The sequence below is a fragment of the Tachysurus fulvidraco genome, chromosome 8 (assembly GCF_022655615.1).
Source record: "Tachysurus fulvidraco isolate hzauxx_2018 chromosome 8, HZAU_PFXX_2.0, whole genome shotgun sequence".
NCBI lineage: Eukaryota > Metazoa > Chordata > Actinopteri > Siluriformes > Bagridae > Tachysurus > Tachysurus fulvidraco.
Genome location: NC_062525.1, coordinates 17,658,279 through 17,679,973, shown reverse-complemented (window position 1 = coordinate 17,679,973; position 21,695 = coordinate 17,658,279). Strand labels below are relative to the sequence as shown.

The window sequence follows — 21,695 nt, the reverse complement described above, 5'->3', positions numbered from 1 at the left end:
CAAATTTGAAAATTGCCTATATTTGTATATGTACAGTATATTTCAATTACACATTTCACACCTGTAAATGTGTACATACAATTTCGTCTGTATTGTATATGTCATTCTGTTACACTGTGGAGCTTCTGTCACTAAAACAAATTCCTCGCATGTGAAAACATGCCTGGCAATAAAGCTCTGTCTGATTCTGATTGTGTTTCTGTTGGAAAATTCATACAAAATAAATCTTTACTCTACTGTACTGTTTTAACCTGTAAAAAAACCCTTTGGACATGATCATAATCACTGGAAATGTTTGCTGCAGTAGAGATATACTGTAATGGACGAAACTTTGCGAGACTCTGAGGAGGAGATCTGGGCTTGTGGGGACGAAACAGATGCAAAGCCTGACCGTAAAGCAAGATTTCTGCTTTTTGGAGGGTGAGTCAATACTGTCTTCTTCTTCTTGTGGTGTTTTGGAGTGGCAGACCAACGAAAAGGTGCAATACGAGTCAATACTGTCTCTATTTTTATTTAGAATTAAATTTTTTTATTTAATTTTTTTTTGGAGGGTAAGAACAAAACTGGAAACATAAAAAAAAGAAAATGGAAAAAAAGATAACATTATAAGTCAGGTTACATGAATTCCGGCTCATTCACAGAGTCGGATCATTTGTCTCAGCTCAGTCGATTGTTTCGACTCGCACTCAACTCATTTCCTTTTTTTCTAAACCGAATAGTGTTTTGTTTGTTTTTTTTGTTATTATAACCGATGACGTTTTTATTCCTACAAAACAACATAAACGTGCAAATTTGATTATTTGTTTAAACAAAATAATAAATTCCCGTATTTATATAATGTGTGTGCATTTGGAGTTAAGGATATTGTCTTTGTCAAAAATAAATAAATAAATAAATAAATAAAAGTAAGTACAAAAACGTCTCTAGGTTACGACCGTAACCATAGTTCCCTGAGGAACGAGACGCTGCGTCGAAACGCTATGGGAACGCCCTCTGCGTGACCGCGCTCTGAACCACGTGTGTAATCTGACCAATAGGCTTTGGAACGTAAACAGGACGTCACGTAAACAGGTGACGTCACGTAAACAGGAAGCTACAAATGGCTGCGAGATGGACAAGACGCTAGCTCCTGTGAGAGAAGGTAAGCGCCGCAGGGATGCAGGGAGTGTGGCACGGAGACGCAGCGTCTCGTTCCTTAGACCAGAGGGGACAGTGCGAGGTTTCCCGGGTCGCAAACAGTTCCACCTGGGCTCTGTAGAACCTCCGCTATATGAACTCCACCACCTCGGGGTGGAGACGCCATTCCCCAGGCCTCGGCCCCCGCCTCGACAGGGCATCTGCTCTGACATTCAACCGTCCCGGGATATAAATGGCCCTCAAAGAGAGGAGTCTGTCTCGAGAACACAAGAGGACCGCCGTGCTAACTTGTAGAAAGGGCGAGATCGGAGGCCCCCTTGGTGGTTGATGTAGGAGACCACCGCAGTATTGTCCATGCGGACCAATACATGGCGATCTCTCAGGTCCGGGAGGAATTGTTGTAACCCCAAAAACACTGCCATCATCTCCAGGCAATTTATGTGCCACGAGAGATGTGGGGCGCTCCACAGACCTTGGGCAGAGTGGCTACTCATGACCGCACCCCACCCCGTGAGGGAGGCGTCCGTCGTTAGCGTCACGCGACAGAAACGTTCGGTCTTTCCAAACATCCAAGGCTCGAAGGGCACGCCGCGAGTCCTTGATGGAACGATATGGGTTTCCCCTAAGAGAAAACCCCCTGCCCTGGAGCCACCACTGGAGGGGCCTCATGTGCAGGAGGCCGAGCGGGATTACGCTGGACGCCGCAGCCATGAGCCCTAGCAGCCTCTGGAACCGCTTCACAGTGAGTGGCTGGCCTTCCCGCACTCTCCTGACTGAGGTGAGGATGACTTCGACCCGAGCAGGTGACAACCGTGCCTGCATCCGGGCCGAGTCCCAGATCACGCCCAAAAAGGTGGTTCTCTGTGCTGGAGAGAGCACGCTTTTGCTGGCGTTTAGCCGAAACCCAAGCACCTTCATGCAGGTGAGGACGACATCTTGATGACGCAATGCCTGGCACTCCGACTGAGCCAGAATCAGCCAGTCATCGAGGTAGTTTAAAATGCGGATGCCCTGGAGCCGCAGCGGGGTCAGTGCTGCGTTGACGCATTTCGTGAAGGTGCGGGGCGAGAGTGCTAGGCCGAACGGGAGGACTCGATATTGGTAAGCTTCGCCCCAAAAGCAAACCTCAGGAACCTCCTGTGTGCAGGAAGGATGGAAACGTGAAAGTACGCGTCTTCCAGATCTATTGTGACGAACCAGTCCCCTGACCTGATCTGAGCCATGACCTCCCTGAGGGTGAGCATCCTGAACCTGAGCCTCCTGAGAGAGCGGTTTAAGGAGCATAGATCTAGAATGGGACGCGACCCGCCATCCTTCTTCGGAACGACGAAGTACGGGCTGTAAAAGCCTGACTCTCGAACCTAGGGGGGGACCACCTCAATGGCTCCTTTCCTCAGGAGTGTGTGCACTTCTTGTTCCAGGACCAGAGCCTGCTCGGGTCCCACCAGGGTGGGACAAATCCCGTTGAAACGGGGAGGAGAGGACGCGAACTGAATTGTGTAGCCGTCCTCTATGGTCCGCAGGACCCACCAGGAGACTCCTGGCAGCTCCTCCCAAGCTGTCAGAAAGTTCCTCAGGGGAACCAGCCCCTCAGGGCTGGCCTCTGACCCACTCAGAGCAGCTGGGGCCAAGCCCTGCAGCTGATGGTGCCTCGCGAGAGGCGGCGGACCCTCCCCCTCCACAACGAACCTTCGGGTGGAAAGGTAGGGAGCGAACCGCTGGAGGGGAGCCGCGCCCTGAAGCACATCTTGTGGCAGGGCAGACAGACCGGCCTCCATGACCCGAACGGCCGGAACCACGTACTGCGGCCGTTGAGACCTCCTGAGAGGCGGCGGGCCTCCCCCATCCGTACAGAGACTTTGGGCGGAAGTGGAGGGAGGTACCCGCTGGAGGGGGGCCGTGCTCTGAAGCACATCCTGTGGCAGAGCCAACGGCCTAGCGCCCCGGTGGTGCAGGGGAGGGATGGGCACCGTCACGTGAGGCGTGCCCCATCCCCCCAACCGTAGATCGTCAGGATCTACGCACCACTGCCCGTTTGTCGGAGGCGAGGGTGACCCTCAGGTCACCCTGCTCCTTCCTGGGCCTAGAGCATCGCCTTGAGCCCTTAGGCCCTGCCCGCGGAGATCGGGTGGCCACGCTCTGTCTCTGGGCTTCGCGGTGCCCGGAAGGACCAGGCTGGGGCTGCCGCCGAACAGCCCCACGAGATCGCAGAGGGAGGTACTGCTGAAACGCAGCCGACTGCTTCTTAGACTCCTGGAACTTGTGTACGACCGCCGTCACAGCGTCGCCAAACAGTCCAGGAGGAGCCATCGGTGCGTCCAGTAGCACAGCTCGATCCTTGTCCGGGAGGTCGGACAAGGTGAGCCACAGATGCCTTTCTGTGGCCACCAGGGCCGCCATGGACCGCCCAACGGCCCGCGCCGTGTGCTTCATGGCCCGAAGAGCCAAGTCGGCAGTGCGACGCAACTCCTCAATATCAGCAGTCCCGGAGCTAAGTCACTCATCCAAATCACGTAGCAGGTCAGCCTGGTATGCCTGCAACACACCCATGGTGTGGAGGCAGCCCGCGGCCTGACCTGCTGCCGCGTAAGCCTTCCCTACTAAGGCTGACGTAGCACGTAGCGGCTTAGTAGGGAAAACCGGAGCCTTTAGCAACGATGCTACGTTAGGGGAGAGATAGCTAGCCAGCGTCTCTTCCACACGTGGCTTTGCCCCGTAGCCACACGCCTTAGCCCCAACCACATTCGCGTAAAGCGAGGAGTGACTAGGCGAAGTGCGCGTAGAGTACAGGGTTTTCCAGAATTTGGACACCTCGGCGTGCAGATCGGGAAAAAATGGCAGGCTCCGGCGCCGAGGAAGTGACACAGGGCGCAGGAAATGCTCATCCAGCTTACTGGGTGTGCGCTGCTTCTGCTGCTCCACCGGCCAATCTAAATCCAGTTTGGCTACGGCTCGTGTCACGACCTCGAGGAGCTCCTCATACAGCACAGGCTGTGAGGAGCCCACGGGATCGCTAGCATCCATCAGCTCTCCTTCCTCGGAGGGAGAGACATGTAATGCCGCGCTGCTCGCACCGGGAGAAGAAGCAGCCATCGGGCCTGCTTCTCCGCGAGAGCCGGAGCTCGATTCAGCAGACGAGGCTGAAGAGGACTCATCCGCCTCCAATCCCGCTGCTAAATCGGCCTGCGAGCCCCATGAGCGCCGGCGCGGCTTTGCCTCGGCAAGAGCGTGAACGGAGCCGGCGAGGGAGAGCACTCTTCTCGAAGAGCGCTCTCAGGGAGCGAAGCGTGCGCATAGCCATGCGGCTGCAATGCGAGCAATCGACTCCCTCGAGAGCCGATTGTGCATGCTCCACTCCCAAGCAAACAACACATCGATCGTGCGAATCCTTCCCGGTAATAAAACGGGGACACGGAAAAACACACTTTCGGAAGTTCTGTCTGCTAGCCATCACTCGATCAGAAAAACACAGTATCAGAAAACAGCGCTTACCTGAACGAGCAGAAGCTAGCGTCTTGTCCATCTCGCAGCCATTTGTAGCTTCCTGTTTACGCGACGTCACCCGCCGATGACGTCACGTTCCAAAGCCTATTGGTCAGATTACACACGTGGTTCAGAGGGCGTTCCCATAGCGTTTCAGCGCAGCTCGAGTTCCGAAAGGGAACAACAAATCTCTCATAAAACCCTTTCTCTCTTTAGCCTGTTCAAAAGGTCGACTCTTTCCTGAACAACACAGTGTTAGACATGATATACATGTTAAGGAGTATTTTGTCCACTAGGTGGCATAACAGTCATCTTGATTAAATTGATCACTTACAACCTGCCCAATAAAGTTGCCCAATTTGGTACTTAGATGTTAATTGCAAGCTACAGAACATTTGGATATTTGTGTGATCAACATCTTTATGTGTATTTTTTATAATGATATTAGCAGTGAATGAAGGATGGTGGGTATATAATATACTCTATATTGCATTTGCAGCTTTTTATTTGTGGCACATGATTCATTGGATAATTTTTTGTGCTTCAAGCTCCTTATATGACAATTTCTGTATTTTATGTAGAAATAATAGCTCTGTACATACAGTAGAGTAGATGATCTGGTCTGTAGCCCCATAGCTGCATTGTGTGCCAGTCAGCTGAAGGTCAGTGGTGCCCTGCATGACCTCAGCAGCATAGCTGAATGGGCCTGTAGAAAGCTCTGGGGGGTGGTGTGGCTGCTGACTCAGGTAAGTGTGCACCTTTCCTGGCCAGCACGGTCACTACTCAACTCGTTATTGAGTACAGAGCATGCCAGGATCCTAGCATCCACCACGTGCCGAGGAAAAAAATTAAACAGAAGAGGTCACTTTTGAGGCCGGTTCAATGCAGAGTACCTCAGTGCTAAATGATGAACCCAGGTAAGTTTGCTTTTATGCCGGCTGAAAATCAGCTTATCGTGTCTGTGTGTGAGGGAATCACATGGCATATCAGTTGAGAGACTCTACAGGGTGTGTTGGGGACCGTGTTTGTTGTGGTTGGCTGATTGGCTGACTAGGCTCTTCCAGCAAACTTGCTTATATTGTGTGTGCAGGGGCTAACGAGGCCTGCCAGATGGATGTTTGGAAATCTGTTAGTGGTGTGTAAAATACTCAGATTGAATATAGATTTAACATTATGCTTGCTTAGTATTTGACATGTTTTAATAGTTATAGCTATATGTTTTCTGTTGGTGTTAATCCTTTTAGTGCTCTTGTGTTTTTATTTGTTATATAATCTTATGTGACGGATGTGGCTTTTTTAGGCTGAGTACTGCTGGGTTAATTTCCCATTTTAACATTGAAAGGGAACTTATTAGCGCATTCTTTAGTCTTTTGTGTATTTGTGTAGTATGATCACAGTTAAACTGATAAATGTTTGCCATCGCAGTAAATAAATATTTTCTGTTGTTTCCATATTCATAGCAAGAAGAACAAGGATGAAAAGGTGTCGGAAAAGGAATCGTCCTCTGAGTACCGCTACCGCATCGTTTCTCCAATGTGCCAATATATAAGGAACCACAAGCGAGTAGGAAAATGTGTCATCATCAACAATAAGAACTTTAATGATGATACAGGTAGATCTTCTTCAAATCTATTACAAAGTTTAATAAATTTGCAATATTTTTATTCAATATTGTTATAAATAAAAACCTTATAATAATAAAATGAATAGTGGTATGAATATGTTAAGTACAGCTATGCACAAAAAACCTAATAGAGATTTCATTGTGTGGGTTTAAGGGATGAATGTACGTAATGGCACAGATCAAGATGCAGGAGAACTGTTAAAATGCTTTAAAAACCTTGGTTTTGAAGTTTGCATCTACAATGACCAGTCCTGTGAAAAAATGACGAAGATACTGAAAAAAGGTGAGTTATTCAAACAGTTAAAAGACTTGTTCTGTTGAAACATATTTTTATTTTTAGGGTGTAAAACAAATCATGATTCATTGTATGTTATATAAGGTTGTCCTTTTGAACAGTTGTAGATCAACATAGTACAACATTCGGATACCTCTAACCTACACTGTGAAAAGCAGATTATCATTATTATGTTGGCTTTGTAGAAGCCAACATTGTGATTTCCGTTCTAGGCTTATTATTATTATTATTATTATTATTATTTTTTTTTTTTTTTTTATTGGCCAAAAATGTATTTAAAAAAATGTGACCTAGGTCTTTTGAGCCACATGCACCAAATTCGGATATGTCGTAGAACCTTGTCTGAAGTTTGTTGCTATTACTTTTCTAAGCGATCGGAATTCCAGCATTCCCGGTACGGAAGCTCAAAGTGGACTGTTTTCCCATAGACTTCCATTATAAACTTTTGAGGTTTATAACTCGGCAAGTTTTCGAGCGATTTACACCGAACTGGGACAGGTTCTTTAGGACGTTACTCCGGACGAAGTTTTTATTTTGGAGTTCTGACGGAATTTTCGGTTTTCCTGTAGTCGACGATCGAACATCCCATAGACTTGAATGGGGAATTCCGAAAATTCCTCTAAGCTCTCACACACGCAATACATCCAACATTAAGAATTGCATGTACTGTTCTATACAGTATAATAATAAGTAGAATCCCATAATTGCAGTATTGACATGAAATGTCCAAACCCTCAGTAGCCACTTTTTGCCAAAAGTATTAGCACTCCACCGGATATTCTAGTGATGTCACTCGACACCACGTGATGTCAGATGTAGCCCCGCCCCCAAAACAAGCGAAATAAAAAAATTGCACAACATGGACATGTGACATATCAAAACACAAAAGCACAATGAGGGGAACTGCCCCACGGGTATTCTGGTCACGTCACATGCTCATGTCCGCTCACCTCCAAAAGTATTGGCACCCTAGCGGTCCAGTAGCTTTCAGTCTTTCTGTCCACTCGCCTCCAAAATGCACCGGCTTTTGCGAATACTTGCACCGTCAAAGCCAACATCAAAGTTTGTTACGACGAACTTTACAAATCTAGTTGCTGTTTCTTTTGTTATCTAGAACCACTAAAGTGTGTGTGTGTGTGTGTGTGTGTGTGTGTGTGTGTGTGTGTGTGTGTGTTTGTGTGTGTCAGTGTCGGAAGAGGATCACACCGACAGTTCCTGCTTTGCCTGCATTTTGCTAAGCCATGGAGAAGAGGGCATGATATATGGAACGGACGGGGCCATGCCCATCAAAGACATTACCTTCCTCTTCAGAGGAGACATGTGCAAGAGTCTTGTGGGCAAACCCAAGCTTTTCTTCATCCAGGTAAAAGAAAATGGAAAAGTACCTCCATGAAATGATATATGGGTAGTTGACAAATGACCAAGAAAAAGTACTTTTTTTTTGGAAAGCATAACTTTTTAAGAAAAAATACATATATTTGTGGAGTATGAAAACTGCAGTTTCAGAAAATAGTACTGGTCACTAATTTTGTCAATGACTTCACATATTTTTTTCACTTTTTCACTCAACAATACTGTAAATGTGTCATATGGTGTGACATTTAAAAAGTACGAAGAAATTATATTAAATAACATAAAATAAATACTTGAGACAGAATTGTTCACATTATTAAAACATTATTTTCTTAAAGTGATATTTATTTTACATGAAAGTACTAATTAGAATCATTTTCACCATGAATAGATGAATGGTGTCACACCAAAGGACAAAAAAACTTAAGAACTTCAGTGGTCTTAAAACATAGTTAAATATTTAAACAATTCTGAGAGAAATACTTACCTTGTGCACTTCTCATGGCCTTCATAGGGGTCTTCAGTCACATGACCTTGAGTGGGGTCTTTCAATTAAATGTAGTTGTCCATGATATTGCCCAAAGTAAAATTAGGTTTTTGCATAACACCAAAGGACATTTTTTTCTGTGACAAACTTTATGAAATTCCTACACTTTTAGAAATGTATGTATATGAAAAGTGATGGCCACTTAGTGAAATAGACACTTGCACAATTATGCCAGGAGTGTTCATTAAGATTTTTAAACATTATTTTCTTTATTTATAAAATGTAATATTTATGAAATAATGTTGTCTACCGTCACACCATAGGACAATTTTGAGATTTGGCTCAAAGTTCTAAAAAAACTACCAATAACTTGGGTATTAAAACAACAAATTCATATAAAACAAGAAAATGTTTAACCATTTACAGTATTTTAAATTATGAAAATGTGAAATAAATTATGTTTTATCTTCTGTGACAGTGAAAAAGCCATGTCACGTCAACTACCCATATGTATATACACAGTTTTTGTTCATTCAGCATGGTCACTTACCTTGCTAAGTCTTTCTTGTCTGCTTGTGGAGGGTAATAATGAATTATTCTCACAGGCCTGTCGAGGTTCAGAGTTTGATGATGGTATACAGACTGACTCAGGAACACCTCATGATGTTCTAGAAACAGATGCGAGCCCCAGACACAAAATCCCAGTGGAGGCAGACTTCTTGTTTGCATACTCCACTGTTCCAGGTAACATATGATCTTAATTGCAGGGGTGTTGTTCACCACTAAATTTCTTATACCAGACAAATGCAGAAAAGTGAGGGTACTCTTTGTGTTTTATTTATAAATCAGGGATTTCTATTGTAGGATAATATGCAGTGTTGGGGCTGTGGATGCTTATTTTCCAATAACAGACTTTCTTTTTAGACCACAGTCATTCAACAGTCAAGCTATTTCATATATTTTAATCCACCTGTAGTTACATTTAATCTTGTGGAATGTCTTTAAGCCTATTTATTTCCTGTTATCACTTACAGCTATAAATAATTGTTCTCTCACTAGTCTCTTCTTTTTCTCCTTTTAGTTCGACAAAAAGTTTGTCAGGTTGTCAGGTTTAGTGGCAAACTCCAAAGTGTAAAGTCTTGAAGTCTTTCCCATGACACAAATCTCTCTTTAACACTGATAGAAACCTTCACCGTATCAACTATCATCTGTTTTTCTTTATCAATTATGATAGCAGTTTGTAACGTTCCAGAGCGTTCAACCTTAATCTCTGTCATCAGAGCTACCGTTCACTCCCCAAACACAGGAATCCAGTACGAAGACTTTTGTAATAAACTAAACATGAAACGGTACACCACTTACATAAATCATGGAAATCAAAATACAACACGGACAAGACGATAACATAGACAAAAATACATGAAGGTTACATAATGACAATCATGAACGTAATAACAGTAGCGATAATAACAATGATCTTACAAAACACAAAGACAAAGATATATAGGATATTTAATCAAGGTTAACCAGGAACAGATGCGATGGCGGGAAACAAGACAGGTGAGGGGGAAGTAACGTCCACAAACACATCAAAGTATGTGATGAGGAAACACCTGCCAGACTGCCCTCAGGTTGTCTGGCAGTGAGCCATCCAAACTCCTGACATAGTTAATAGTGTTTCCCTGTACTGTATGTGCATCAGGTGCTGCCTGATACAGTGGTACATTTCTCGTTCAGGTTACTACTCATGGAGGAACCCGGGCCGGGGCTCTTGGTTCATCCAAGCTCTTTGTAACGTCCTCAACGAGTCTGGCAAACAACTGGAAATCTTGCAGATCCTCACACGTGTCAACTACATGGTGGCAAACAACTTTGAGTCCTGGTCTGAAGATTCACGCTTCAGTGAGAAGAAGCAGATTCCCTGTGTTGTCTCTATGCTGACCAAAGAGCTTTATTTTAACTGATAACTACACTACCACAGAGTTACTTAAAGGTCTTTGATTTCTATTTTTTTTTACTTACATGTATTTTATTCTGTTTTCTTTTCTTTTTCTTTTTCAGTTTCAAGTATGTTTGGTAGCACACATTTTCACATCACAGTCAAAGCTAGGCTGATTTACTGACAGGATGTGACCACGTGGTCTCAATATTCAGGGATGATCCAGACACAGCTACAGTTAGGGTTTGTGTGGGATAGCAGTTTCTTTCTGACTTTATTCTGGACGCTTAATAGATTCTTCAGAAGAGTGGATCTTTAGTAGCATGTTACTGTTCATTATTTATCTCTTATTTTTTGAACATTAATATTGCTGTTCTTTGTCCACAGCGGTGTGAAATATTCATGTTAGGTTTTGTGGAATTTTAGCCTATATAAGCATTTTCTATTTCTTCTTTTATCATTTATTCTTTGATTAAATGGTTATGTGAATTTTTTAGAGACAGTGTGGACTATAATTAGTATTAAAACTATAAACATAAAGCACACAAGGGACAATATCAATAAAATATGGGGTCGGTACAATATCATCAGTGGGTTTTGGAGTGACTTTAAAGCATTTAAATAACAATAAAACTATTATTTTTGTATCTTACTGTTTCTATTTGTGAATGACAACAAATGTGCATGGATCTGAACACCTACACACAACAGTCTATAAAAACAGCACTTATTGTATGAAAGTTGTGCTTGATTGATTTTATATTTTATATTGTCTTCAGTACATACTGTATATGAAATGTTCCGTTTTAAAACATCTAAAATAATATATTTAAGCATTCTGCTGTACTAATCATAAATACTGCTTTGTGTGTGATGTAATTATTTTTGTCTATATTTTACATCATTCAATCCCACTGTTATACTGTACAAGGCTGTTTTTATTGAGTTTATTCAGCCCTGCCGTCTCTGCCGTCTCAGATTTACCGATCACAGAGTTGGCGCAGACCTGGAGGCATCACAGATCAGCAGTGGTTTCCAGTTGGTCCCTTGGTTGTCATGACCAGGGCAGACAGCTTGATGAAGTGCATCTGTAAATGTGCCTACACAAAAGCTATGGAGTGGGGTCATGGTGTCTGAGCCAAGGAAACAAACAAGACCTCCATACGAGCTGGAGAAGACCCCGATACGTTGGAATTTCCTCCCAGTTAAATGGGTGAGCTCATGGGGAACCCCATTGTGCCAGGCTGTGTAATCACCATTAAAGTATTCCACACACCAGGACTCGGGTCCACGCCCCAGCCAGCATTGCTCCTCACGACCTTTCCTGGGGATGCTGGGATAGGTGAGTCCCAGCTCCCAGTAGGTTTTGCCACTAACCTGCGCCTCCCAGTAATTGCGGTCTTCTTTAAAACCCTCTTGACTTATAACGTTCAGGGTGGTATCAAAGCGGGACCGGTTTTCTGGAACTTCCTGCCAGGTGTCTGTGTATGTAACTGAGTCTCCTGCTGGCGAAATGATAAGTTTCGGATGAGCAGAATCAGGGTTCAGAACCACCTCTTGGGCATCTGAGACAGGAAGACAAGACAACAAAAAAAATCATTGCAATATACAGTACCAACAAAATACAAAATTACAGCCCTAAAGCATTAAAAGCTTTAGCACTTGGTATAGCTTGAAGAAGAATACATGATAGATGGAAGTCTCACAGCTCTGGAAGAGTTTCTTGGTGACAGGAACCTGTGAGCGGATGAACAGGAGTAAATTAATAGTTAAACATAGCAACTGCTCATTCTTAAACTCGTCCATTTGGATACACTCTGGATCCGTCATCTTCAAAGTCTCCTTTAGCCTGCAAGAGAGCAGATTGAGAAAATGAAAAAGATTCATTGATTAGGGTGAGAATTGTAAAGCTCTGTGAGAACGTGGATGAATATAATGAAGTCTTTTCTCTTCTGAGAAAGTGCACCAGGAATTTCATTGCTATCTTTCATTTCAATCATTTTCTTACATAATCACACCTCACATTAACTGGGCAATTTGTTTTTACATGTTAATAACCCATTGTGTACATACAGTACCTTCTATCTGTTTCTGCAATCTGCACAAAAAAAAAACAAAAACAAAAAAAACATATCAAGAATTTGACTTTGCTGGAAGAAAACAAAAACACATTCTAACATTCTAAGAGTTGCTTTAGTATAACCCCTTTTCAGGCAGTACCAGGTCTAAGTCATGTGCTTTGTCCTGGTTCAGCTGTTTGACAGTCTCAGACAGCTGCTCTTCCATGTCCTGCATTAGTTGGAAGCACTTTTCTATCTTCTCCTCAGTGGTTCTCTCCATAGCCTCCTGCTCCATGTCTAGCTGGCACATTGTGATTCGCAGGTCCTCATCCAGCACTCTCTTCATGTCTTCATACTTCTTTCGGATCTTTTCTTTCAGTTCTGCAGTCTTTTTCTGAGATAGTAAACCAGAACCATATAAAGAATATATCAAAATGTTTTGTTTTTTTCTTAAGAACAAATCATTATTCATATGAAACAAAACTGTAAGTTTCTGACTTACAATGAAATGCTCTTGCTTTGCTGACAGTTTTTTCATTCGGTAAGCAAGAATGTCCCTTTGCTTTTTCAAATGCTCCTGCTGTTTTTCAGGATTTTCCTTAAATGAAAAATGTTAAGACACTAAAGCTTGTGCACTGAAACTAGTTTTCATTCTGACTTAATCTTTTTGACAGAATATACAGCTGAGTAACACTTTTACCTGAGCTGGAGTTTTCATAGCGCCAATAAACATTCAGCTCCACAAGGTCCAGAAAAAAGGTGCTCCACAAAAATGGTCTAATCTTGAATCTTCCCTTCTCCTAATATGCCAGCAAGCAATTCCTCATCAAAAGCCCCTTGCCTCCAGCTTTTATATTCCAGTGCTGGCAGGGGGTTGGGTTTTGTGGTGTACATTATGAAACCCACTGTCCTTGCTCCTTGCGTCCTGGGAAATATTTAATTTCTGTCACTGAGGTTCGTAAATCTGGTCACATATTAGTTTTAAGTGTTGTAGAAAGAACAAGCTACTCTGAATACTGCTGTTCAATTATTCTTCCTTTAAATAAGTGATCATCAGCCAAACAGCTCTATTTATATCTGTTATTTATGCCAAAGCCCTTTCATGATACTTTATGTATATGTGAGAACAGATGCAAATCAGGAGTCATAAATTGTTGGTTGTTGTAAATGAGCTTGATAAGTAATTGTATCTGTATTTATAAATGTCTTCATGCATATGTGTGTGTGTGTGTGTGTGTGTGTGTGTGTGTGTGTGTGTGTGTGTGTGTGTGTGTGTGTGTGTGTGTGTGTGTGTGTGTGTGTGTGTTTGACTCATTCTTGAGTAACTGCCAATTTGTCGTCAGTCAAGTGCAGGTTTTTTCTGAAAATAGCCTGTGGCCCTGACCTTTAGGGCTCTTGTGAATGGCGTAAACATTGGTGGGAACATTGTGTGTGTAAGAATGGAAGAAGAGAAGAAAGGAGGGAGCTGAAGTCCAGAAACTCAGCCAGCATTCTAAACAAGTGCAGGGAAGCAAGATCAAGATACACTGACCTGATGTGTGCCATCATGTTTATAGATGTTTGACTGACAATAGACATTTATAAGATGTCCGGAAATTATGGCAGGGGGTCATTAAAGGTCGAACAGGTGTCCGGTAACACTGCTGGTTCCCTCACTGCTCTCTCCTGTGCACAACACTGATGCTTTGCAATTCCAAATCTGCCAAGCACTGAAACAGCACGAGATCAGATTTCATAAAACAAGGAAGCATAGCTCTGTAAAAAATACCCTGTGGTGATATAACTTTGATAATGTAGAATGTGGTAGAATGTTTAACCAAAACATGGGGAGGTTTTTTTTTAATCCTCTGTCATCAGAGTGTCGGTTTAATCTTACCAAACACTCTTCTATCTCTTCCCCAGTGTGGATGTTCACAACAGTAATGACCAGCTGCGTCCGGTAAAGCAGCATTTTCTGCATTTTTCTGGAAACCAGGAAATCATTTTCAGGAATTTTAATGTCACAAAGCTCCCTCTAGATAATTCTGATGTTTCTCAGCCATCCACAACACAAAAAACAACAGCATCACATTGTTCTACAGAACTCGAAATGGCATTAAGTAAGTATAAATTTAAATTAAATAGAAATATAAATTAGGTACATTTTTTTGCCTTTGCTGGCTGAAGATGCAGTAACTTTCTCATGGTAAATCATGCTGAATCATTTCTTATACTGTACTGTAGGTGGAGAAAAGGAGGAGTTATGTGCTGGTTATCTGCATAAGTCCCCTAAAGCGTCTCAGTTTAAAATTCAGGTTAATTTTCTTGAGTTCTTTAGAAAGCATGTAATTGTGGGATTTTTAAACTTTATATTATTAAAAGGTTACTATCTAATCTCTTTTTGCCATAATATACTAACATTGCAGAAATCATGGAAGCGAAGGTATTTTGTTCTTGTGAAGGAAAATAAAACTACATGCCATCTTGATTATTTTAAAAATGAAGAAATGAAGGAGAGTGAACCACTTGGAGCCATTGATTTGTCTCAGTATGTTCAGCTTTCCTATCAAAAATATTCTGAGAATCAGCAAGAGTTGAAAGTTAATAGCTTTAAGTACAAATGGGTTTTGAACCTTGCTGTCTTGCAGGGTCTCGTGGATGTTTCTGAATCCTGAGAACCATTCTATGTGGAAATGGGTCCATGAGAATTTCAGATGCTCTCCCTCTTGTGTTCTTTTTCTGAAAGTGGCAGACAGAGACTATTTTCTCATTGGAGAAACCAGGTATGGTTTGATGGAGGTTTTTAGAATTAGAAACAAATGGGAAAGCTCAGAATCAAATGTGGTCTAAAAGAGCTTGCACCAGTTCAACTGAATCAAGTGTTTCAAGTGATTAAAACCTCATTTATATTAAACATTTATTGGCTAATTATATTTTAAAGAGTATTTGTTTCATATGAATAAATGAGTTTGAAGTCAAGTTCACAGAACAGTATTCGGAAGCCTTCAGTATTCAAAAGTGTTATATTAGGCAGGAATATCTAAATATATTATATCATGCACTATCTATATATTTTTTCTGCATAATTTCTTTCTTCAGTTCAGAGATTGAAAGGTGGTTCAGTGCCTTGTATGAGGCTATGTATAATCGTCCTCACAAGCAGCTTGAGCTTATGGTAAAGATCCACTGCACTTTAAAAAACAGTCTTGTTGTGTTTTTAGTTTAACAATGTGCTATACACATAATGCATATGAAGGCAATAATGGGCAATTATTATCTTTGTACAATTTGTGCAATTTAGGAAGCCAGGGGAATCAGAGACATAAGTGCACCTCCGTATTCAGTAATTACAGACCAGGTGTGTTTATTCTTTTCATTATAAATGCTTTGTAGTTGTTACCTCCATGAAAGTATAATGTAGTTTAACATAATGTCATGACTGTGGTTTTAGAGGGTTGAGTGGAAATTAGATGCAAGTTCAGACTCACAACCAAAGACGAACAGCATGAAAGAGAAGTAAGTAGGCACCATGTACACTTACATCGGAAGTGGTGGTTAATTTATTAGTTTATTAATTCAATAATTAATTAGTTTGTTAATTCAAGATCAATATATTCTCACCTTTACTTTCTGCTTGGTCTGTTTTGAAGATAAGCTGAAGAAAGGTTTCCCATGAAGAGGCCCAGTGGACAATATTCCCAATAGATGGCTCAAATGGTTAAGCTACTATAGGATATTCAAAGAAAAAGAATTCTGCTGTAATGTATGTGTGCCAATAATAAAGACCTCTTCTTCTAGATGGTTACAGCAGAATTAATAATGATAATAAATTTTCAATCAAATATGTAAGTGAAAAATTGTTAGTCTTCTTCCAATGTTAGACTACGAAATATCCTCATGTACATAAGTGTCTTTCTATAGAGGGCCCAGGATCGTGTGTAAGATGAAAATAATTAAAGCATAAATAAAAAAAGAGGGCCAAGGTATAATCATGAAATGAAATGTATTAGGATAAGATTGATATTTGTCAGGTTTATATTAAAATTCATTAAATAAAATATAACTTGTCTCATATTCAGTGGTCTCAGTGTCTGCATTTGAAGTGATGGTATTAGTTAGACAAATTAAACAACATACTTAGAGTTTTTTTTTTTTCCTAAATATTGTAATTTTGTCTACAATTTAGATTAGTAATAATTTTTTGAAAACAATTTTAAATTGTTTTAAATCTTTCTACCAGGACTTATCCTCTGGTAAAGATGCACTTGTCTTGCCGGATCCCACTAACTGATCCCACTTTTTTATTGGGGTGATGTTTTATTTTTATCTGAACATTAATAACATAATAATCACATACGTGATCTCCTTTTTTTTTAAAGGACATTTTGATGTTGTTGTTGTTGTTGTTGTTGTTGTTGAACTACATATCTTTGCTCTTACCTAACGTTCTGATTTTTGTCAATAGTCAAAGCAGGCTGGACAACACTAGGCATGTTTATCTTAATCAAATTTGCAGCTGAGTCAGGAGAAAGGAATTAGATTAGTAGACTTTTGTATGCAGAGCTCAGAATGTCTTATACACAGGTGACATTATACACACTAGACTATCGAGACAAGTAAAATAAAGAGCAACACTGATCATGGACATGTGCTAAGAAGAGGGACGAGGTCTCCTGTGTATAATTAAATGATTAATGGGTCCACATACAAATACGAAGTGATGCATATTAATAATCAATTTGAAGACACAATTGCATAGTTGCAGAACTATCTTTATAATTAGAAATGTTGAGCTGAGAGGTGCAGGTAAATGAAGCTATATAAAATTTAAAAAAAAACGTATATATAAGGTTATATAAGCGATGAAATTCATCAAGGAACTCCCAAGCCATTATTTATTTTGGTAACTAACTTCCTCCTGCCATCATTCAAGAGCTGCAAAAAGAGTTTATTAATACATGGCCACAGACCAATTCAAATAAAAGGCAAGTATATGAGAACACTGAATGAAGAAATGTTGTATAGAGCTTAACACAAAATCTTAAATGAATATAAACATTACATTTTTATCTGGAGAGACTGCTTCCTGAAAAAGACTGACCCTACCCATTAATGATCTCACAAGCTGTAATTAAATTCCTTGTGCTTCTGTTCAGAGTCATTTGATGAATGTACTTAGATTGGTGCAGAAGACGGTCAGTTTCTGCTTCAGGTAAAGCTTCAAATTCTTAATTACTGAACGTAAGATACTGAACGTTACATTAGATTACTGAAGAAATGCAATTCAGTGTTGATTTATGTCTTTTAATTGGGTAAATTTTTATATGTATGTGTGTAAATATATATGACTGTGATGTTTTGTTTATGCTACAGATTTTCATTATTCATTATTATCATTTATTCACCTTTTTGTTTAGATTCTTCTTCTTCTTCTTCTTCTTTTTATTATTATTATTATTATTATTATTATTATTATTATTATTATTATCATCATCATTATTATTATTATTGCTATAATAATAATAATGATGATGATGATAATAATAAAAATAATAATAATAATAATAATAATAATAATAATAATAAAAATAATAATAATAATTATTTTTGTTATTAATAATATTTTTATTGTTATTATTATTTTAATTATTATTATTATTATTATTATTATTATTATTATTATTATCATCATCATCATTATTATTATTGCTATAATAATAATAATGATGATGATAATAATAATAATAATAATAATAATAATAATAATAATAATAATAATAATAATAATAATAATAATAATAATAATAATAATAATAATGAGGATATAATTATGAATAGATAATTAAATAACAAGGTATTTATAGATAAATAGTTAATTTGTAATTTTCCTGTGTAATAACCTTGTTTCAGTTTGCTTCCTTTTTGCAATAGTTTGTAGTAAATTTAACACACTGTGAATGAGCTGATATGCATCACCGCATATTAAATAACAGGAGTGGTTTTTATTTCAGGAAATCTTACTAAAATGTTCAGCAAGCTGAAGAACTCAAGTATGTCTGCCTCATAAATAAATGTTTAACTTAACACATTAATGTTGTGTACAAACTCTGAGCATTATTCCATATATTTCTCATCTAGCAAGTCCAAATTCCAGGTTTTACCTCGTCCCTGACAACATGGAAGAGGTGCACTCTGGATACCTGTACAAGTCACCGTCTCACACCCATTTCAATTTTTTGGTATACTACTTAAAATAAGTCCTTATTTAAATAGGAATCAATCTTTTTTTCTGTAACAACATTTCTGTGTGACTTCTTGCTTTTGTGAACTGCAGAAATCATGGAAGAGGAGGTACTTTGTGCTGAGCAAGACCCCTGGAAATCTGTACGAGCTGAAATTCTTCAGGGACAAAAATAAAAGAGACAAACCCCTAGGACAAATCAACCTTTATGAGTATGTATATAAGCATGTACTCAATAAAATATTCTTAATCAAACAACATTTTTGCAAATTTAGATTTCAAAACTGCAGTATTATTACAACATATCTGTGCCATTATTAGATCTGTTAATTAAATTGACACCTTGATATTTGGGTTTCTTGTCATTTAAAATTTACTTATAAAGTTATAAATAAAAATACAACTCACATTTGCCTCATATAGTGGAGTCCCTTAAATATGTGAGTAGATTATAGCAAATTGTAATCGGATGATGATGATACAGTGTGTATGAAACATGAAATACCAAAAGAAGACCAGGTCAAAGCAGATATACTGTAACATCTTTTGGAATATTTTTCTGAATATTAAAGATTATTTAATGTAACATATTCAGGGGTATGTGAGTAAAATATTTATAACATTAAGAATATGTATGATTGTTCTATTAGTATTGCAAAGTCTTGACATTTTTCTTTTTTTGCATTCAGGGTTTTACTGCTATTCCAGCATGCAGAATCACATCCAATTTGCTCGTGGATACAAAGGAACTTTAAATGCTCTGCATCCTGTGTTCTGTACATGAGGGTGCCAGAGAGAGAATATTTCCTTGTTGGAGAAAACAGGTTGGTCATGATCCATGGCAGCGATCCAAAAGCTTATCAAAGTGCATTAAATTTGTGAATGCTGAAAAAAACAGATGTATAAAAAGTCTTGTAATGGTGAGCTTTTGATGTGTGAAAAAATAAATCAGTACCTTCACTAACAGAGATTTTTTTGAATACTCTCTGCAGTGACATGGTGGAAGACTGGTTTAATGCAATGTTTAAGGCATTGAACACAATGCCCAAATCAGAGGTACTGTCCAAATAAGATATGAAGTCTACAATTCTTTGAGTAAAAATCATTTTCATGAATTATGAAAAATACATTGTATGGATTGATAATTAGAATTGATTTCTTGTTTAATAGGAAATCAGGAATACATTCGGGAAATGTAGGTCAATATCTGAGCCTTCAGGTTTGTATCGTGATCCACAATGGTCTGAAGACCAAGAACAGGTGAGTAACCACCAACAGGATCATAATAATGCCTTTTGTCAATCAGTTTCTGGTTTCTGATACATGGGTCTCTCCCCATTCAGGCACATATAATATACTACATATATTAGTGTGAATTTCATATTTATTTTTTTGATGGACATGTTGCTTCTCTTAACAGAATAAAACTGAATCGGTTCCATCATCTCTTCCAACAAGACAGTCTGCCCCTGAGTCATTTAACGCTCTGTACTCTCACTATGATTATCCAAAGAATTACACGAAGACACTATCACAAGTAGGTTCACCCACCCACCTCACACCCTCACCTTGAACACACAACTACCCACAACATTTACAGAAAATCATTATTTACATAAAATCACAAAGTCATTCAGATCTTATCTAAAGCCTCAGGAAAGTGATGACTCTGATGACGATGAGGAAGATGAAATAAAGATAAACCAAGAAAGTGAACCAGAAGAAAGCGACTACATGGACATGAAATGTGTGTAAGTTTCTCTCTTTCCTTTTCTTATATTATGTTATAGTCTATTTCCAAAAATAAAAAATAAAAGCAAAAATTGCTACATAAGAAATAAAACCTTAGGGAATAAAGGTTTATAGAAAAGGTTTTAGAAAATCAACAAAGGAGAGAGAGCGAGCGAGCGAGCGAGAGAGTGTGTGTGTGTGAGGGAGAGAGAGAGAGAGAGAGGGAGAGAGAGAGAGAGAGAGAGAGAGAGAGATTTACAGTAGATACTTTTTTGATCCCATAGATAATATAAGAATATAATGCAATTTTTGCTTCTAATAATGGCACATTATATCTATTCCGTTTGTGAAACAGGTTAAAAACAGTTACTTAATCAATTACCTTATACCTATAAACATTCATTTTCCTAATTGTTAGTAAGATGTTAAAAATGTTATAATAAGGCATGAAGGTTTTTGACACTGGAGACTTTAAAATGTGTGAAATGACTTAAAAATAAAAAAAAACCTTCTGACCATTAAACAGTAATGCTGTGGTATAAAGGCAAAAAAAATGTTTCTCTATTTAGTTATATATATAACGATATAATATCTATACTAATCTTATGCATAGTGCTGTGAGTATAGTGAGTGTATTTAATGTGAATAACATGTTTTCATGTCCATGCACAGGACAGAGATAATGAGACAGGCTCAGAATAAATGCAAGTTCAGACTCACAACCAAAGACGAACAGCATGAAAGAGAAGTAAGTAGGCACCATGTACAGTTACATCGGAAGAGGTGGTTAATTTATTAGTTTATTAATTCAATAATTAATTAGTTTGTTAATTCAAGTTCAATATATTCTCACCTTTACTTTCTGCTTGGTCTGTTTTGAAGATAAGCTGAAGAAAGGTTTCCCATGAAGAGGCCCAGTGGACAATATTCCCACTGGATGGCTCAAATGGTTAAGCTAGGATATGTAAAGAAAAAGAATTCTGCTGTAATGTATGTGTGCCAGTAATAAAGACCTCTTCTTCTAGATGGTTACAGCAGAATTAATAATGATAATAAATTCTCAATCAAATATGTAAATGAAAAATTGTTAGTCTTCTTCCAATGTTAGACTACGAAATATCCTCATGTACATAAGTGTCTTTCTATAGAGGGCCCAGGATTGTGTGTAAGATGAAAATAATTAAAGCATAAAGAAAAAAAAGAGGGCCAAGGTATAATCATGTGTATAATGAAAATAATTAAAGCCTAAATAAAAAACTGAAATGAAATGTATTAGGATAAGATTGATATTGTCAGGTTTATATTAAAATTCATTTAATAAAATATAACTTGTCTCATATTCAGTGGTCTCAGTGTCTGCATTTCA

At 39.3% G+C, this 21,695-nt stretch overlaps 4 protein-coding genes across 4 annotated transcripts; 3 read left to right on the top strand and 1 right to left on the bottom strand.

Annotated features, from left to right (window-relative positions):
* Positions 1-295: 295 nt before the first annotated feature.
* Positions 296-10,776, top strand: LOC113638890 (caspase-7-like). Its single transcript, XM_047817330.1, has 6 exons — positions 296-420; positions 6,081-6,232; positions 6,399-6,527; positions 7,727-7,902; positions 8,985-9,123; positions 10,117-10,776. Exons 1-6 carry the CDS (start codon positions 320-322, stop codon positions 10,341-10,343), a joined length of 924 nt encoding a protein of 307 aa, XP_047673286.1. The 5' UTR covers positions 296-319; the 3' UTR covers positions 10,344-10,776.
* On the bottom strand, positions 10,441-13,397 carry si:ch211-28p3.4 (zinc-binding protein A33). Its single transcript, XM_027140355.2, has 6 exons — positions 13,079-13,397; positions 12,881-12,976; positions 12,539-12,772; positions 12,397-12,416; positions 12,025-12,167; positions 10,441-11,883 (listed from the first exon to the last, which is right to left on the bottom strand). The coding sequence occupies exons 1-6, from the start codon at positions 13,109-13,111 to the stop codon at positions 11,306-11,308; spliced, it is 1,104 nt and encodes a 367-aa protein (XP_026996156.2). The 5' UTR covers positions 13,112-13,397; the 3' UTR covers positions 10,441-11,305.
* Positions 13,398-14,037: 640 nt separating this feature from the next.
* Positions 14,038-16,381, top strand: LOC113639032 (pleckstrin homology domain-containing family S member 1-like). Its single transcript, XM_027140671.2, has 8 exons — positions 14,038-14,477; positions 14,602-14,672; positions 14,784-14,905; positions 15,006-15,140; positions 15,457-15,532; positions 15,659-15,715; positions 15,809-15,873; positions 16,008-16,381. Exons 1-8 carry the CDS (start codon positions 14,468-14,470, stop codon positions 16,009-16,011), a joined length of 540 nt encoding a protein of 179 aa, XP_026996472.1. The 5' UTR covers positions 14,038-14,467; the 3' UTR covers positions 16,012-16,381.
* A 1,110-nt stretch (positions 16,382-17,491) lies between these two features.
* Positions 17,492-21,609, top strand: LOC113639030 (pleckstrin homology domain-containing family S member 1-like). Its single transcript, XM_027140668.2, has 11 exons — positions 17,492-17,569; positions 18,369-18,407; positions 18,496-18,596; positions 18,692-18,810; positions 19,288-19,422; positions 19,591-19,654; positions 19,769-19,858; positions 20,019-20,135; positions 20,249-20,349; positions 21,002-21,077; positions 21,212-21,609. Exons 1-11 carry the CDS (start codon positions 17,527-17,529, stop codon positions 21,218-21,220), a joined length of 894 nt encoding a protein of 297 aa, XP_026996469.2. The 5' UTR covers positions 17,492-17,526; the 3' UTR covers positions 21,221-21,609.
* Positions 21,610-21,695: the final 86 nt, after the last annotated feature.

Excerpts from the sequence above, each read along its gene's own strand:
- LOC113638890 (XM_047817330.1), top strand. The coding sequence starts at position 320 with ATGGACGAAACTTTGCGAGACTCTGAGGAGGAGATCTGGGCTTGTGGG. Across the intron at positions 6,233-6,398 it reads GAACTTTAATGATGATACAG|GGATGAATGTACGTAATGGC; the intron begins GTAGATCTTCTT and ends TGTGGGTTTAAG. Across the intron at positions 9,124-10,116 it reads TGCATACTCCACTGTTCCAG|GTTACTACTCATGGAGGAAC; the intron begins GTAACATATGAT and ends TTTCTCGTTCAG.
- si:ch211-28p3.4 (XM_027140355.2), bottom strand. The coding sequence starts at position 13,111 with ATGTTTATTGGCGCTATGAAAACTCCAGCTCAG. Across the intron at positions 12,168-12,396 it reads ATTGCAGAAACAGATAGAAG|GCTAAAGGAGACTTTGAAGA; the intron begins GTACTGTATGTA and ends GCTCTCTTGCAG. Across the intron at positions 11,884-12,024 it reads CAAGAAACTCTTCCAGAGCT|ATGCCCAAGAGGTGGTTCTG; the intron begins GTGAGACTTCCA and ends TTCCTGTCTCAG.
- LOC113639032 (XM_027140671.2), top strand. Across the intron at positions 14,673-14,783 it reads CGTCTCAGTTTAAAATTCAG|AAATCATGGAAGCGAAGGTA; the intron begins GTTAATTTTCTT and ends CTAACATTGCAG. Across the intron at positions 15,533-15,658 it reads ACAAGCAGCTTGAGCTTATG|GAAGCCAGGGGAATCAGAGA; the intron begins GTAAAGATCCAC and ends TGTGCAATTTAG.
- LOC113639030 (XM_027140668.2), top strand. The coding sequence starts at position 17,527 with ATGTACTTAGATTGGTGCAGAAGACGGTCAGTTTCTGCTTCAG. Across the intron at positions 17,570-18,368 it reads ACGGTCAGTTTCTGCTTCAG|GAAATCTTACTAAAATGTTC; the intron begins GTAAAGCTTCAA and ends TTTTTATTTCAG. Across the intron at positions 20,136-20,248 it reads ACACGAAGACACTATCACAA|CCTCAGGAAAGTGATGACTC; the intron begins GTAGGTTCACCC and ends TCTTATCTAAAG.